Source organism: Marmota monax, unplaced genomic scaffold (assembly GCF_021218885.2).
Source record: "Marmota monax isolate L192 unplaced genomic scaffold, Marmota_monax_Labrador192_F-V1.1 WCK01_AAM20220418_F8-fsc00002, whole genome shotgun sequence".
NCBI classification, from domain to species: Eukaryota; Metazoa; Chordata; class Mammalia; order Rodentia; family Sciuridae; genus Marmota; species Marmota monax.
In genome coordinates, this window is record NW_026693571.1 from 21,922,149 (window position 1) to 21,940,059 (window position 17,911).

Below are 17,911 nucleotides of genomic sequence, written 5' to 3' on the forward strand. Positions count from 1 at the left end.
AATCACTTCACTGAATTTGGGTTGCAACAAAGAAGTCCTGTTTATAAAGATGATGCTAGACAAAGCTCAAGATCTCAAAAGAAAATATGCACCAGAGACCATGAAACAAGGAACAAACACAAGAAGATGGTCGTCTCAGATAAGTGAGAAGTCCTCTCTCCACTCATGTTCCATTGTGACCTAGATGCATTTTTTCTTGTAAAAAGCACAATGGCAAGATTGTGTTTTAATATAGTAATAATGCAAAGCTTTGTTGCAATGTCTTCAGCACACTCTTCATTAATTCCTCAGTGCAGCTCTGCAAGTGATGAAGAGCTTCTCTTCGAAGATGAAGAAACTATGGCTCAGGGAAATTAAGTCACATAGTCAAGATTTCCCAGTTAGCAACTAAGGGTGGCAGAATTCAAACCCAGGTTCGTCTGACCCCAAGGACTCCTGGGTGTTCTTAGGTTCATTCCTCCTGCATAGAACTGGCACTCAGCAAACCTCTGTTTCTTATGATCCTGCATTGTGGACAGAGTGTCTGTTGCTCACTAAAGACCCTTTCCATCCTCACATGATAGGAGATGGAACTTCTTTGGAGGAAGACGTGGTAAGGATCAGAAGGCATAGATATCATTTCAAGGCATGTGTAGGAAAATTCTGAATATTTGCCTTTATTCTCCCTCTTTCTGATTCTTTTCATAATATCAAAAATTGGGTGTGTTTCCAGTGGATGGTATCCAGCTGGTCATCTGCTGATGTGAATTGTCTGACAGGAGGCGTGAACTTAATTGCATGTGGCATAGTGAATGTGACAAGAGGGACCTTATCATTAAGGCTGGATAGGCTGCAAGAGCCAGAGATGTGACACGCCAGCTCTGACCAAAGAGGGTGTGGAGCCCCAAGGCTGCACCCAGCATTTCTGCCTCTCCTGCTTTATAGATCTAGAGAGGTTGCAAAGCCTGTTCCCCCTGTGGATACAAGTTCCATGACCATGTGGCCCTTTTTACCTTATTTCTAGTAACAAGTTTTTTAAATTAGTCTAAGATTGAAACATTGTCCTTTGTCAGCTCTTATGGCAAAGCAATTTGAGAGTAGAGTGCTTGCCTAGCATGCCCGAGGCCCTGGGTTCAATCCCCAGCAATGAAAAAATATATATAAAAGTTAATTTCCCCTTTCCTTAGTGTTCTCCCAGTGGCTTTATCAAAAGGCAAGCAAAAAGAAAAGAAAATCAATTTAGAATTTCCAAATATAAAAGTAAATAGAACTCTTTTTTGTAAACTGTAGGGAGCCACAGAAGGCTTCTGAGCAGCCAAGTGACACGGGAATAGTGGTGCTTTTTAAAGATTGATTTGGCGACAGTGTGATCGAATTGATAGAGGAAACAAAGACTCTTCCTGAAGGCTGGGTGCTTGGTTCTGCTGTGGCATCAAACTAGGTGTGAGGAGAGAGGGAAGAGTGAGTCAGGCCTGAGTCTGAGAGGACAGAAAGTAAAATGTATTGAGGAAGGGAAGGAATTTCATCCACAGTGTTGAGAAGGAGTGCACAGAATCCATTTAGGATGCAAGTCCTGGGCACTGTAAGAATGTGCAGAGCAACAGAAGAAAGAGCTCAGAAGCAGCAACTGGCTGGAGGCGGGAAATCATGGACTGCAAACTAGAGGTGTTCCGAATGCAAGTGGGGATAAGGAGTCCACTAGAGACACTCAAGGGCAGTCGTGGCAGTGGATGAGTCTGTGACAGAGAAAATGTAGGGACAGAAGGAAGAAAGCTGGAGAAAGAACTTTGGGAAATATTCCCATTCAGGTTTGGGTGTAAAGAGAGAAACTAAATTGAACTTGTAAGGATAAGGAACTAGATAAAGAGTTTGCATGCAGCTCTGCACTTGACATGAAGGGGCTCCTCAGTGAATATTTTTGAATGAAAGAATATTTGTATAAGGAGATATCAATCAACTGCAGTATAAGGGGAACTCAAAAAACAAAGGGAAAGAGAGCTTCAAGATGGCCAAGGTGGTTAACAGTTCAGATGCTAAAACAAAATGCAAAGACAGAGGAAGAACAAGGAAAAATACACATTTTGTATGTACAATGCAATTGTGTGTATAAATAATTAGACAATAATAATAATAAATACAGTTTGTCACCTGTAGGAATTGGTAGTGTTTAGAATTTTTTCCCCCAACATTCCTGTAGAAATCACTTCAGAATGGTTTAAGGTGAGTTAAGGAAGGCCACCAAAGCTATCATATATATATATATATATATATATATATATATATATATATAAAATAGAAATAGTAAAGTGTTTGATAGGATAAAGTGGAAGGCCAAAATTCCCTTAGGTGAGTAATCATGCCTAAATCCTTTTTGTTTATTTTGACATGTTACCGTTTCGAAATTTATAAAATAGCAGTTGACATTTCTCAGTGACACTTAGAGTTATTTCTCATTTTTGGTAGAGAGACTCCTTTCTCGTTCATGAGTCCCAAGTTCCTATGATTGAAGCAATAGCTATAAAAAGACTAAAGGGTGGAGGCAACGGAGACCAGGTATATGTAAATGTCATTCTCTCCTGATTCTGAACCATGTTTATATATTGAAATCCTACTTATAAAGAAATGTTGCAAGGTGGTTTATAAAAAATACATTCTTTTCTTTTGGTCTCAATGGAAGGGATGAACTTAAAGAAGTGGATGAAAAAAAGATAAGAAAATGGGGAAAGTAAGGTTATTAAAGATAAGATAAAGTCAGGTGAGCAGCTGGAATATAATAGATTTGATATAATTCCCTGCACATTCCCTGGTAATAGATCATGAATTGACTGTTTCTAAGCTTTCAAAAGGAAAATGTGAAATATGCCCAGAAGCTCAATTATCATTCCCTGATTCCTCAAAAACAAGACATTTTGATAATACAATCAACAGCATTCTGATAATAAAAATAGCAATGAGTTTCAAGGTCTGCTTCTATTAGTGTCCTTCAGTGGAAACAGATTATCTAAGGCCCAAGCACACATTCAGTGAAATAATTCCACAAAGACCCAGCCATTCCATCCAGAGCACAATGCTCAGTTGTTCTGGCTTCATCCTGGGATAGATTCTGCCTGTCTGGGGAAATGGTGGCATGCCCTTCAGAGTGGCTTGCATAAATATGTTTTTTGCTCAATTGAGCTTTTGATAGCAAGTGAGTTAGATATTCCCTGTCAGGTACCTAGAGTGCAAATATTTCAAGTTGCCAGTTATGTGGGAAGGCGTGTGCTTGAAAAGGCAGCTGAGCCTAGGGTGGGACTGTCATCCCAAGAGACCTAACAAAAGAGATGTGCATCTCATGTCCACCCAGAGGTCGATGGAGACCTATTCTTTCTAAGGAGTTTTGCTCTAACAAAACTGACAAGAAAGTCCTTACACCCATTACAAGCAACACAAAATACACCACTGTGTGAAAGAAAAAAATGACTTGTGTTTGAAATCTCGCTTTGCTGATGCCTAGCTCTGTGTCCTTAGGCAAACATGTTAACAGCTCTGGATATCAGTTTACCATACTGGAAAAAAAATGTAATATAAACACTTTACCTTACAGGTGTGCCATGAGCAGCAAATGCAATTGTTCATGTGGAAATTGTGTAAATTATGCACTTCTGTGTAGAAGTTCTCCTCACTGATAATAGCAAGCAAGAAATGAAAAATATCTCTGACAAGAAACAAACTCTTATGGACTTTGTCCTAGAGGCCTCAGGACCCATCCAGCATTTACCATGATATTGTCTTTTTTGGTCTTTAACAAGTCTTTAAAATTTAATCATTGTTCATTGCTGAATTTCTACTAATTGCTGCTTCTGCAGCTAATTTTTGCTCTCTGTTCATCTCCATTTCATCTGCAATTAATATTTACAGACTGCTTGAATAGCTTGGATAACACAAGAGACATGATGGAGTGAGGCCCTTCTCTACAAAACATGAATCAGAGTTATATTTAATTTCTACTGTTTTATGTATGCTTAATATCCTACCTTTATATAAATAAAGGAAAAGTGAATTTAGACACTCTGACCTTTGGTTTCACGAAGTTAAATCTTATCTAAGTCACTCTTTCTGTATATGCTCAGAAATGTTTCCAATTTCAAGCCGATTTCTTTCATCTTGAAAGCATTTGAGTGTCTTATTATTTCTTCTTTGTTTTTCATCCCCTGTTATGAATTCCACTTCACCACTTCCCTATTCATTACATTCTCCCACCTCACTGGGTTAATAAATTCTTTTGACACTCATTGTCCCTCCTTCCTCCCCGCTTCCCTTGCTATCCCTCCTGCAAGAACAGTGCCCATCAATATTGCATGCCAGTGGTGTGCTTGGAGAATACCAGTCTGACAGCTCCCCAACCCAGCAGGGAATCTTCTGCTCCCTTCTGTTCCAATTCAATGACAAGAAGAACCCCTGCTTCCTATCCTTCCTGCCTTCAAGCACTGGCTGCTGACACCAGACTGAGAGACAGATGTTTCCAATCTCCAGTTATATTGCAAGGGCCACTTGAAATGGATTCCACTTTAGGCTCCTTCCTCAAAAGTTTAATACTCACTTCTTGAGGTACACTTGTAACTAAAAGGTAAGAGCAGTGCTCTGGAAAATGCAATCATTGCATATTTTTTTTTCTCCTTGGAAGGAAAAGTAGAATTAAGCAATAATAAAGTCACTGCCTAAGGCAGATAGTGTAATATTAAATATGACAAAATGAAAGCAAAACTTCAGTCATGTAAGAGAATGAATTTCAGACTGGAAAGAAGGAGGACAAACTGGGTTAAAAGAAAATGAAAATCAGAGTGGAAAAGGGGATAGTAATGAGGTCTCAAGCTGCCGCTGATAACCTTATGATGTGCAGTGTAAGTACATTTCCAAGTACCTAGAAAACTTCAGATTGAATAGAGAAAACTTTGTTGTTATTCATAGAGAATGGAGATGATATTAAAAGACTAAAAGTAGGTAATGTTTGTTTGGGGTTTCTAAATAGGAAGAGAAAAAGACATAGGTTGGTGGATCTGAATGCAATTTTAAAGTTAGAGAGGAAGCAGTGATAGCTAAGACTTTTTAAGGATAATAAATGCCAAATTTTAATTCAGATTTTAGAACTGATAATAATTGTCATCTGTGATTGCTCCAAGATGTGACCTTACTTGTGAGGTGTGAGGTCAGCTACTTTGGTTTTGTGGATACTGATGGAAGATACAAAACTCCTGGGTCAGAGACAAAGGACAGTTTGTTAGCAATCATGTCATCTAGAATATTATCTTTTTGTGCTAGTTTCCTGAGCCCAGGTTCTCAAAGGGTGATACAAAGAGCATCAGATGACATCTACACACTTAAGTGTTGGATTCCAGTAAAGGACCTCTGAGCTTAGGAAACCTGGGTCTTTGTAATGAGAAGGAGAACTGCCTGCCATTTGCTCCAGAACAGACACTATTTTTATATTCCAAGGCAACTGTTCTACAAGCATCCTTGAAAAGACATTAAAGACTGCACAGTAATATGAGAAATCCATGGAGAATTGTCTTCCAACAATATTAAAAATAATAATAGCTACTATCATTCATTGAGTGTTAAATGAAGGTAAGCCAGATAAACTAACTTCTAGATGCTGTAATAAATAATATATAAACTACAGATAAAGAATAGAGAAAAATCAATTTCAAGTGGCCATTGCAATTATAAAGGAATTTGATATGTCCTTTTTAATGTCTATGTGAATAAGATAAAGGGGATGTCAACTGGACAATGTACATTTTAATGGGTTTCTATTTGGTTGAACTAAATAACTCAAAGGTATTGATGTTAGATGGGAGAGAGTTTTCAAGTGGTGTCCTTGAAAAGATTTCTGTCCTTGCCTTATTCTTGTGTTACAATGTTATCAGTGATTGTGATGAAAGCACAGATGGCAGGCATATGAGATTTATGAAGGATGAAAGACTGGCAGATATAGCCAATATTTGGAAGAAAGACGTAACATTAAGAAATTTACTGTGAAACTATTAAGGTAAAATCAAAAAGCTTAATTTAAATGGCCATACCTAGATTCAAAAGCCATTACTACTAACACATAACAATATAAAGTATGCCTAAGAGTCATTCATGTAAGGAACACATAGAGTGGTTAGTTTTAACAAATTACTTAACTTCCTTGGGCCTTCACTGCCTCTTTTTTATAAAGGAGATACTTAGCCATACTATCTCCATCTTTCTTTCTAACTGGAGCCTTCTCAATAATATTTATAAGTAATTACTTGATTATCAGTAATCTAAGAGAACAATTTTATGATGAATGAATATAACTACACATTTCAAATCAAAGAAATAGTAGTACCTCATAGTATTTGAATATTGAGTTCACTTTAAGATTCCCCAAACTATCGTGGACACTGTAAAACTTCCATGTGAAAATGAACAGATCTGGAGACCATATTTTGCCAGTTGATGCTGAAAAAAGATGAGAATGTTTGGTGTGAAATGAAGATTTTGGAGTTGTAACAATCTCCAAATATATGAAACAAAGTGGGCTAGAAAACAGGTCAAAGATTGGTGAAGAGAAACTTTAGGAAACTAGATTGTGTTCATCCCAGCTAAGGATCTTTTTGAAATTTGAGTGTTTAATAAACAGGATGACCCTTTGGTAGCAATGGACTGTCAATGTGGATGTGTCTAAAGCACAGCCATGTTGTCAGAGGTTTGTGCTTTAGATAGAAGGTGGTGTTCAGTGGCCTCCTGAGGGATCGTGAAATTCTTTGGATCCACATTTTCTAAGGCCAGGCTACTCTAACAGTGGCTTGAGCATTGTTATTGGGAAGGCATGAGTTTTAGTCCCTGCGCTAACCAGCACTTACAAGGTGTGAGACTGTGTATCATTCACTTAACACTTATGGGATGACTACTCAACTATCAAGATAGGTTAACTTATCCATTTGATTGTTGGTTAAAATCTTTTTGGGGAAACAATATGTTAGTCTTTAAAAAATAATAAAATAAAAGAATTTAGATCTTTGCGGTTCTTTCTGCCCAGATCTGAATATGAGATATATAAATAAACAGAACTTATTTTAATTTCTATAGAAATACAGTTCTATAGTGTTTCTGGTCATATTTGAAAGAATGAATCTGCCATACTAGCCTGAATTATTCCTGAAAGTCATTTGGACTAAGTTTAGCTCCAGGGTGTCCTCATTCTGAAGTGATTTTTGTTTTTTGAAGTATTTTTCAAGTTAGGTCCTAAAAACACAAAAGTATTTAAAACCCTGTGAGACCAATGGCAAGTATTATCAGAAAAGCTAGTTATATAACTTCATAAGGACTCTGTTCTTTCTCATTCCATCCTGAAAAGTATCAGCACATATATTCAGAGGAAGCTACCAAAGGCAACCTGTGTCTGAGGGAGGGGATCAAAGAGATGATAGCAAATTCCCTGTTTTCATAGAGACCTCCAGTCTTGAAAGATGAAAGCCTTGGTATAAAGAGCATGTCTTCACATTTATTTCTGCCTCACTCCCCCACTCCCCCCAAAAAACCCAAGAGAAAACTATTTGAACTGTTTGTACAACTTTAGATCTCAGATCTCAACAAGTCCGCAGTACATAATTACTATGAAATGTCACTGACATAGTTCTCTGCTCTCCTACCAGGCCACCCATGGAAGACTCTCAGACGCTCTTGACCCCAGTGGTGAGCTGTGGGCCTCCGGGAGCCCTGCTGACCCGCCCCGTCATCCTCACTCTGCATCACTGTGCAGATCCCAATACAGAAGACTGGAAGATCCAGCTCAAAAACCAGACAGCACAGGGACAGTGGGAGGTGAGGGGGCTTCTTTCAGAGTAGAGATGGGATTCATGCACATCAGTAGGAGTAACTATGGGAGGCCTTCATTTCTAAAGCAAAACATGAGGGGAGAAGTTTAGGTTGTACTCAATATGAGAGAGACTAGTTTCTGAGTAGTGTGTGTGTGTGTGTGTGTGTGTGTGTGTATGCACATATACATACACATACATACATACACTCTTATTTTTTTAAATTTATTTAAATTTGGAGTTAGAGAGTCATTGCACATTGTACCTTGGTTAGAGCACGTTAGGCGCTTAATTGCAGAGAAGTATTTAAGATATAGTCTTGTGAATTTAACCTGAGAAAACAGAAAGGAAGTGTCTCCAAAGCTCTACTTTGAATGAAGAGAATCTGGGACACCTTGTCCTTCTACATCTATTGCCATCATAACTTCAGGGCCTTCAGTGGGCCCCACTTCTCACATCAGAACCTGTCACTTAGCACCTGTATCTGAGGAATATGCTTTATCAAATAATGCCATTATATATAATATATATATATATATATTTTATAAAATTATGAAATATGAAGTTGTAATATACAAAGTATGTTATACTATATATATATATATTTACATACATACACACATAAGTATGTCATATACATGTATAATATGCAAAGTATATATTATGTACTTCATGATTACATATGGTATTTTTCATTTAGGGAACAAATTTTTAAAGATATATTTAAAGATTTAAACCCCTAATATTTTAGGAATGTAGAGTTAGCAGAGTAGGGGGGCATCCTGGAATTAATTAGAGTTTTCTTTCTATGGATATCTGCTACTCTTGGTCATATGAGGAGATTATGCTCTGTGTGTGGGGGCGGGGGGAGATAATGATGATTGTACCCAGAATGGTTTGTTATTGAGCTACATCCCCAGTCTGTTGTGGGTTTTTTGTTTGTTTGTTTGTTTGTTTGTTTTTATTGAGGTCTTGCTAAATTTCTGAGACTGGCCTTGAACTTGCAATCCTCCTGCCTCAGCCTCCCAAGTTGCTGGGATTATAGGCCTGTGCACCACTGCACTCAGCAAAGAAAAGTATATTAAAGACATCAAGCCTGCCAAATCTTGCCTTCCATGAAATGTGGCAAAAAAGAGAGTTTGAAAAATGCAGTGTCCTGCTTTGGAAAGTAACTAGCAGATGAATTTTGAAAGAATGCAATTGGATGGCATGGCATAAGGCCTTAGTTTTCCTAATCCTTTTCAAGTATATGGGTTTTTTAGGGAAAAACTGCTATGCTATAATGGCACAGCAAAACATTATACTTTTAGATTAAATAAGAAATATATATTAAATCATTCAGTTCTCAGAAACAGAAAATAAACTAAGGTTTATTTTCATAAGTCAGGGTAACTTATGAAGGTCTTTTGGATTTTCATGTAGATTCCAGTAATGTAGATTCTAGGAAGATCAAAAAAACAGCCAAGCAAGGTGGCACATGCCTATAATCCCAGTGGCTCAGGAGGCTGAGGCAGGAGGATTGCAAATTCAAAGCCAGACTCAGCAACTCAGTGAGACCCTGTCTCTCCATAAAATATAAAAAGTGTTGGGGATGTGGTTCAGTGGTGAAATTCCTCTGGGTTCAATCCCCAGTACCAAAAAAAAAAAAAAAAAAAATGCACTGTGTAAAATACTTCTACATAAAGAACATTATCAGCATATAGGTGGCAAAGGGAAGAGTAGTAAAGAAGATAATTATTAAGAATGGAAGTAGAGGTCTGGGTCTGGGGCTCAGTGGTAGAGCACTTGCCTACCATGTGGGAGGCACTGGGTTCAATCCTCAGCACCACATAAAAATAAATAAACAAAATAAAGGCATTATGTCCATCTACAACTAAAAAAAAAAAGAAAAAGGAAAAAAAAGAAGAATGGAAGTAGTAGGATCAAAAGGCCTGAGAAAGAAAGGAATAGGAAAGGATAAAGAAAAATGAGCACTCAGGAGAGGAGATTACTCTGCCTACCACCACCCACAGTGACCAGCATGCATCCTCCGTGGCTTAGAAATATATATTATAAGCCCTGTCCCTTGTCTCTTCCAGGATGTAGTAGTGGTTGGAGAGGAAAACTTCACTACCCCCTGCTACATTCAGCTGGATGCAGAGGCCTGCCACATCCTCACAGAGAACCTCAGCACATATGCCCTGGTTGGGCAATCCACCACCAAAGCCGCAGCAAAACGCCTGAAGTTAGCCATCTTTGGGCCTCTCTGCTGTTCCTCTCTGGAGTACAGCATCCGGGTCTACTGTTTGGATGACACTCAGGATGCCCTCAAGGTAAGTGACTCCTGCCCAGCACTCCTTCTTCACTCCACTTGTAAGCCAAGGTTTGGTGTGGCTGAACACACCTGGAGATTTGTCTGTGCACATGCACCCAGGTGTGTGAACACGTGCATTCCGCCCCAAAGGACACAGTTAAAGAAACAGACAAATCTCTGGGGCCGTGCTGATGTATGAGCTGTTTCCTTAATGCTGATTCCTCCCAAGGGCTACTTTTGTTTACCTTCCTTGATTTCTTTTAATGAAAAATGTAGAAGAGTTTGGCAAGGAGACCCGTGGATGGTAAATAATCTGCTTCCATGTTTATCTCAGCTGTGTTCTTCCTATAAAAGAAATTGGCGTAATTGCTCACACTGTATGTTCCTCTTGTGTGCTACTTCATTTATATGCTTTCCCATTCTTTTTACGAGGGCTGTGAGGGAGAGGGTTAGCATTTGACAACAGGCTGCTGCTTTGCAGAATAAATGAGCTTAATTCCTGGTGTGATTATTGCCATTCATTTTATCCCATTTGAAGCTTTAAGGGATATAATAAGTGCCTTTGAAAAAGTTATGATCTAGAAGGAAGAATAAAAGAAGTATGGCAAGGATGAGGAGATAAGTCAGAATGTGATGAATGCCACAGACGAGATGCAAAAGTTCATGCAAGTTCAAGAGACAGAGGCGTCATGTTATTTTGAGAAAAGATGAAAAGAAGCTAACATTTGAAATTGACCAAAGTGGAAGGTAGGGTTTCGACTAAAAATTCAATATTTCCAGGTGGAGGAAACAGCATGCAGAAACACAGAGCAAATGATGCCTCTAGGCAGGCATATTATTCCAGGAAGCCTAGAGTGACAGGTTCCTCCCATGAAGAGAGACCTTGACTATCAGTGAGAGGAGTTGAGGTTCAATCTGTTGAGTTAATATATAGAGAGAGAGGTTTAAATAGAAGAAAGAATGATCAGAAATATACATTAGAAATATTAGTCTGAGGGGCTGGGATTGTGGCTCAGTGGTAGAGCACTCACCTAAGCGAGCGGGACCCAGGTTCGATCCTCGGCACCACATAAAAATAAAGGTATTGTGTTGTGTTCATCTACACCTAAGGAAAAAAAATATTTTAAAAAAAGAAATATTAGTTTGACTTCAGTGGGAAGAGAGAATCAGTTAATAAGAAGAGCAGGATAGAGCTGGGATGATAACAGAAGAGGGTGATAAAGGGAACAGGGAAAAGGTCCTGTTCAGTAGCCTTTATCGGGCCTGGTCACTAACCTCAGTGGGTGGAGTAAGAGATCAGACTTGTATCTCTAAGTCAATGGTAGTAAACTCAGGGGACAAGCAACTTTGTGGTTACAACCTTGGTTAAGGCTGCTATAACAAAATACCCAGGATGGGGTGGCTTCAACAATAGTTCTTTCTCACATTTGTGGATGCTGGAGACTTGACATCAGGGTGCCAGCTTGGCTGGGCTCTGTTAAGAGCCTCTTCCTGGTTGCAGACTGCTAACTTCTCACTGTGTCCTCACATGGTAGAGTGATAACTAGAGTTTTCCCTAGGGTCTCTTTTATAAGGACACTTGTCCCATTCATGAGAGCTCCACGCTAATCACCTCACCCCACCCTGAAGGCCCTACCTCTTAATACCATCACATTGGGGGTTAGGATTACAAAATATGAATTTTGGAGGATACAAATATTCCATCTATAACAGTGCTTATTCTTTTAGAATACTGGATTAGAAGCATAAATTGGGCATTCAGACAGAGATACCCGGGCACGGTTAGAAATAGAGGTGTGGCTTTGTACCAATCTCTTGCAACCCCTGTCCTGCCCACCTCTGGTAGTTACTTGTCTGCTGTCTACTTCTGTGACATCAACTTCTTTAGTTTCCATACATAAGTGAGCTCATGCAGTGTTTGTCTTTCTGTGCCTGGTATCAAAGTGTACCTCATAAATGTGTAAAACTATTGTGTGTCAATTAAGACAATGTTTAAAAAGCCATACCTGATCTTTTTAAAAGAAATACGGGTGTGGCTGTCCGGACAGAGAGATGATCCCAAGATATATATTCAGGAACCAACAATATTGATATTTGTCATCCGAGGTGACCAGGGAAAATACTAAAAGAGAATAGAGAGAGAAAATAATAATAATAATAACAAAACAGTAATGTATTTTTGAGAGTTTCCTATGTACCAGGCAAAATTCTAAATATTTTTTATTAAGTTATTTAATCCTCACAGACATTCTATATCAATCTCATTATCCCCACTTGACTGATATGCTAAACATGGCACAAAAAGTTCAAGTCAGTTTTTCTAGATTGCATCAGCTACTAAGAGGAGAAGTCAGGCTTTGTATCTGCATGTAGATGTCAGGTTGAGCTGCTGAAGAGTCATACCCTGGATGACAGGGATCAAGGAGGAGGAAGGGCAGCCAGCAGGGTGCCCAAGTTGCTAAAGAAAGATGAGCACCCAGAGGAAGAAGAGAAGGGGGAAAAACAAGTCCAGGAATCCAGGGGAAGAAATTTTTTTTTCTGTCAGGGTGTTTCCTATAGAGTTTCCATCTACAGGGTAGTTCTGGGGTCATGAAAACAAAATTGACTCAAGGGACACAAATGGAAGCAGAGAGACAAGTGAGGAGCCAATTGCAATCATCCTTCCTCATGGTGGATCTGACCAGCCTGGTTCCCAGGGGAGGGGATAAGACCAGGTGGGTTGCTGAATGTATTTTTGATGATCAAGCCTATAGGATTTTTTTTGATGTGGAATAAATGATGTGGACACACAGCTCTAGTGTAAAGCTTCAGGACATTATTTCTAGACTCCTTGAAAATGCAATACCTCTAAGACACTAAGAAGCATCGTGATTTCTAAGATAGAAATCATGCAAGGCTTAAATTCTTCTTAGGGAAAGTTGTATTTGTTTGGGGATCCTGGGATCTGATTAACACAAATCTTTTCAAAGAATTCCAGGAAAATTATTGCAAAAATCATACCGTAGAAGACCCATGTCATATCTAAAGTGTTTGGTATACGTAGTTTATATTCATACACATTGTTATACTCAGAAAACTCTTGTCCTGTCTTCCCAACAGACACATAGAGATCTATTAAAAAATGCAAATGTATATTTTATAAAATACATTTGATTATGTTGATTAGAAAGCCATGCCAATGGTCAACACTGAGAAAGACCAATGAACAGCTTTTTGCCGTGAAAATAACCCAAAAGTAGTTTGTATTGTGGTCAATGCTTTCCAAATAGACATTTATAAATTTTCAGCATCTGGGGATCCAGCACTTAGCCTGAACCAAAACATGAATAATGGATGAGGCATTCCTAAACCTCATGGACTTTTAATAATACAAAAATATCAAAATTCTAGTTGTAGGTAAATGGTCTGTCCAACATACCAAAGAGATAGTTTAGTCACATTTATACGACCTCACATTCACCCTTGAATTGTGAGTGGACTAGGGGTGGATTAGCTGGAAAAGGCCCTTCAATGCTGAAACTTTGCCTTCTTGGCACCCTGCTTGCTAATGTTCCCTGCCAGTCTCTCTGATGTCCCTGCTTCTCTTGTCGCTCTAACCCATAGTACATCACCCCTCCCAAGTCCTTCTTCCTCCTTCAGGCCTACCCCACTCCTGTTTCATGTTCTTCCCAACCCACTAGTTCTTTATCTCAACACACATAGGACTCAGTGACGAGCTCTACCCCAAAGGCTCTGATCTAACTTGTCTGGGTAGTGAAGTTTTTTTCTTACAGCTACCTGTGTTATTCTCTTGTGAACTCATCCTAAATATTTTCATCTCTTTTTGGAACTTTGATTCTCTTAAGGACAAACTTCCCTACACCCTCAAATGGTTCTTTCCCCATTTCTTTACCTGACCACATTAACTACCAGTAGATCTTTCAGGTTAACAATGCCTGCCATGAAGTCCACACCCTTGAATTCATCACAGGCCAAAAGGAAAATTCTTTGACGGGTTGGGAGTGGTACTGGGTATTAAACATAGGGGTGCTTTACCACTGAGCTACATTCCTCACCCCTTTTTATTTTACTTTTTATTTTTAGACAGAGTCTCAATAAAGTTATTGAGGCTGGCCTTGAGTCTGCAATGCTCTTGCCTCAGCCTTCCAAGTTGCTGGGATTACAGGCGGACACCCAGCTAGGTTGAAAATTCTAATAGTTCTCATACTCCATGACTATTTCTCTGGCATCTCTCCACTTCATGGGCTGGATCTTTCTTGTGTGGCTCATTACCTGTCTCAATTCCCTTAGCATAGACAACATCCTCATCCTAGCAAGACTTGCCTCCATCATTCTTTCTACCCATTTTATTCCAACAATTCTCTGAAATTTAGGGTCACCACTTAAATCATAATCCCTTGGCCCAGAGGTCCTCTATTCCATCATTCCATCATCCCACATTATCTACCTACAAGTATAAATGTTCTATAGCTTTCATCCTCATTGCCAAGACCTCCAATGGTGACTGGCTTAATTAATGACTACAACCATCTTTCCTTGCAGCACACCAAAGCTGCCCTTGGTTCTTAAGGAGATACTTCCTCAACCTTTACTGGTCTCCTGGTCTATAAAAAGTCTGTAAAAATTCCTCTGTTCTCACCCATATCTACAGGGAACTCACTTCCCACCTGAAATCACCTGTCATCTTGAGCTGGAGCAGGCTTTATGAATTTCCATAGCAATGATGACCTCAAATGAACACGTATGCTCTACTACAACTTTCAGTTCTACTCTGTTGTACTGCTATGAAAAAAAAAATCATACATTTCCAATAGAGTTTAAGCAACACCTCACCTGTTCCTTCACACACTTTTATTTCTCTCTTCTAGACTCTTGGATTTCACGCAGCATTCTTCCAAGTATCTTCCACTCCCCTGAAATTCCCAGTTGTCCTGCAGGCCTCTCCATGTTTAGGAATGACCTCACCTTCCAGTGGATGCATCCTTTCTGATTCCAAATCCTTAACTTCAATCTCTTCTTTCATAATTTGGACTCCAATGAAAAGAAGCTCTGCTTCCTTGTTAGTGATCTAACCCAACTCCTCCTCGCCACCTCCATCTTTAGCATAACAAGTAATGCCCAAAGGTGGTCCTCTCAGGACTTGATAATTTCTTAAAGTTGCTATTATAAGTTGGGATTCATTATGAATGACAGAAAAACTCACAGAAACATCAGAAGAGGTAGATATGGAGACCCTGTGGAGTAGTCACTCTCAGGGGACATAGCTGCACAGTCCTTGAAAGATTTTAGAAAAAGATAGTGGCCCAATGTCTAGAGAGGAGTGTGTCAAGAATGCTATCACATTTTATCATCTCTGGTTATATTATCATATTTATGGATGGGGAAAAAAAAGAAAGTTTCCATATCAGTCATTCTCAAGTAACCCTGGTACCTTTTTTCATCTCACATATACTTCTTTGAGTTTGGCAGCTCTTATAACAAATTTTCCTGTATTTTGTTAAGCCTTGGGGCAAAATGGTCACCTGAAACTTAAAAGCCGCATTTAGCAATTGTGAAGCATTCGTATGGAATCAGAATGCCAGGAGTGACTGACGGGGTAGAAGTCAAGGCTGGTGGGAAACAGTGGAATTCTTTTATACACCTTTCAGGAGGGGTTTTTCCTATGCATGAGTTTGAAGGACCAGTGGGAACAATGCTCAGGTTGAGTTCACATAAAGACATAAAGATGCTAAGAATTTTGAGAGCAGTTTGGAATCAACTCAAATAGAGAGGTCAAGTTTATTGAAAAGATGGTATTTGGAGTATCAGAGCTTTTCTTTTTCCTTCCTCATCAGGTGATTAAAGTAATAAAAATGGTGTTTTCCTTTCATTATTTGTAAAGACTTAAATCCTAGTATAAATAGACCAGAAATTAACAGAGAGCAAGGTTATATTTGGAATAAGTTTTTAAACACCCAAGGAGAAATGTACATCTACATAAAAATAAGAAATTTCTGCCCCACTACATGAAGAGTAAAATATCTGAGACTCTGCTCATAACAAAGGGGCTTATATAAACCCTGAGATTCAGAACATAAAAGTGGCATTATTTTCATATAGTGTGGATAGTGTGAGATTTTCGTTGAATTTCTGACAAATGTATTTATGATATGAACCAAATAATGTGTATTGACATATTATAGCTTTATGGAGTCACCTGGAATGTTAAAGAGACTTTGTTGGATTCATTCAATTTTCACACACCCTAATCTAGATTCTAATATACTCGAATAACTCTGTGAAAGATAATATAATATGTTTAAAAAAGAAACACTTAAAAGTGGAGAAAAATAAATCTCTTGGATGAAGCCTAGTTGAGAATTGTTTGCTACCTTCTTTGGCCATGTTGGAGACAGTCACAGGCAGCTGGTTAAGTGGGGAGGTGGTTTTATTTTCATCCTACCACCTGTCACCACCTCCACTGGCATCTTTCTGTTGCTTCTTTGATGCCCACCTGTGCCCTTACTGAACCCAGAACTCCTCAATCTACTTCATCTAGGCCTTTGAAGGCTGGCCTTCCATAGAATGGGCCCCATTAGCCATAGCTTTCCTTTCCATGCCCTCATACAAACTTTAAAATAACCCCAACCTGTGTTTTATACTTTCATAATCTTGCTTTGGGGAATTAAATTAATATATTCATGCATATGACACATGTGTTGCATAACGAGAAGAAAAATGTGTTAAAGTTTCCTAATGACTTTGTCTGCCTCAGGAATACCTTGAAGATTCAAGGAGATCAAGATTATTAAATCTCCTGGAACAAAATAGGACCTAGATATGAATCTCTTAGTCATCCCACAGAGAACATTTAGACTGTCATGGCATTTTAAAGATAATAGCTCAATGAAAATATTACATTTAATTTTGATGTAATTGTGGGACGCATTTTAGGTTTGTTGGTAGTTTGATCATTCAGCCATTTAATCACAAGGAGCTTTTCTGGTACCTTAAAATTCACCCTTTATTTATTGTCTTCTCAGGAGACTTAGCCTTGGCCCTGGCCAATCCTATAGCTTGGAAATGACCTGCCATGTTGAATTTATTTGAGAGACAGAGGGAGAATAGAAGTCTTGGTAGATTGAATAATGTCCCCCAAGATACTTACACATTTATATTCAGAATCTGTGAATATGTATTACACAACAACAACAAAAAAAGGTGATTTCACTGTCATGAACTATCTGAGATCTGCTTTGCTGTAATCTGGACAGTCTGAGTGGATCTAATCTCATTATGTAGGTTCTTCAAAGTGGAGGCCCTTTCCCAGCTGTAGGTATAGGGAGGCATGATCATGGAAAAAGAGCTAGAAATATGTGTTATTGCTAGACTTGAAGATGGAGCAAGGAAACCATGAGCCAAGGGATGTGAGAAACTTCCAGAAAGTGGAAAAGACAAAAAAAAAATCAAAATTTTCCCTTAAGCTTCAGAAAGGAAGGCAATTAGAACTTGATTATAGACAGTTAGGCCTATGCTGGACTGCTGACCTCTCTGACTGTAAGACAGTTACAGACTGTAAATTTGTGTTATTTTAAGTGATGTGTTTGTAGTAATTTCTTATGTCAACAATAGGAAACTAATACAGACGATTTGTAACAGCAGTGTTAGTCCAGAATGACCTAAAGCAATCTATCCCCAATACATAGATGTGAGAGAAAAAAATCCACAGGAGTATGCCCAGGGGGATCCAAGTGGCATGGCCACTTCCTTGAATGTTACCCCTTGGCACTTTGCTTTAAAAGTGTCACAAACTTCCCTGACTTGGCAGGCTGGA

General features: G+C 38.8%; 1 protein-coding gene across 2 annotated transcripts in view; it reads left to right on the forward strand.

Moving 5' to 3' along the window:
- Unc5c (unc-5 netrin receptor C) overlaps positions 1-17,911 on the forward strand; it is a 370,561-nt gene that overhangs the window by 324,670 nt on the left and 27,980 nt on the right. For both annotated transcript variants that reach the window (XM_046458973.2, XM_046458974.2), the window contains 2 exons: positions 7,644-7,812; positions 9,884-10,117. In XM_046458973.2, coding sequence (XP_046314929.1) covers positions 7,644-7,812; positions 9,884-10,117 — 403 coding nt within the window. The remainder of the gene's footprint in view (positions 1-7,643; positions 7,813-9,883; positions 10,118-17,911) is intronic.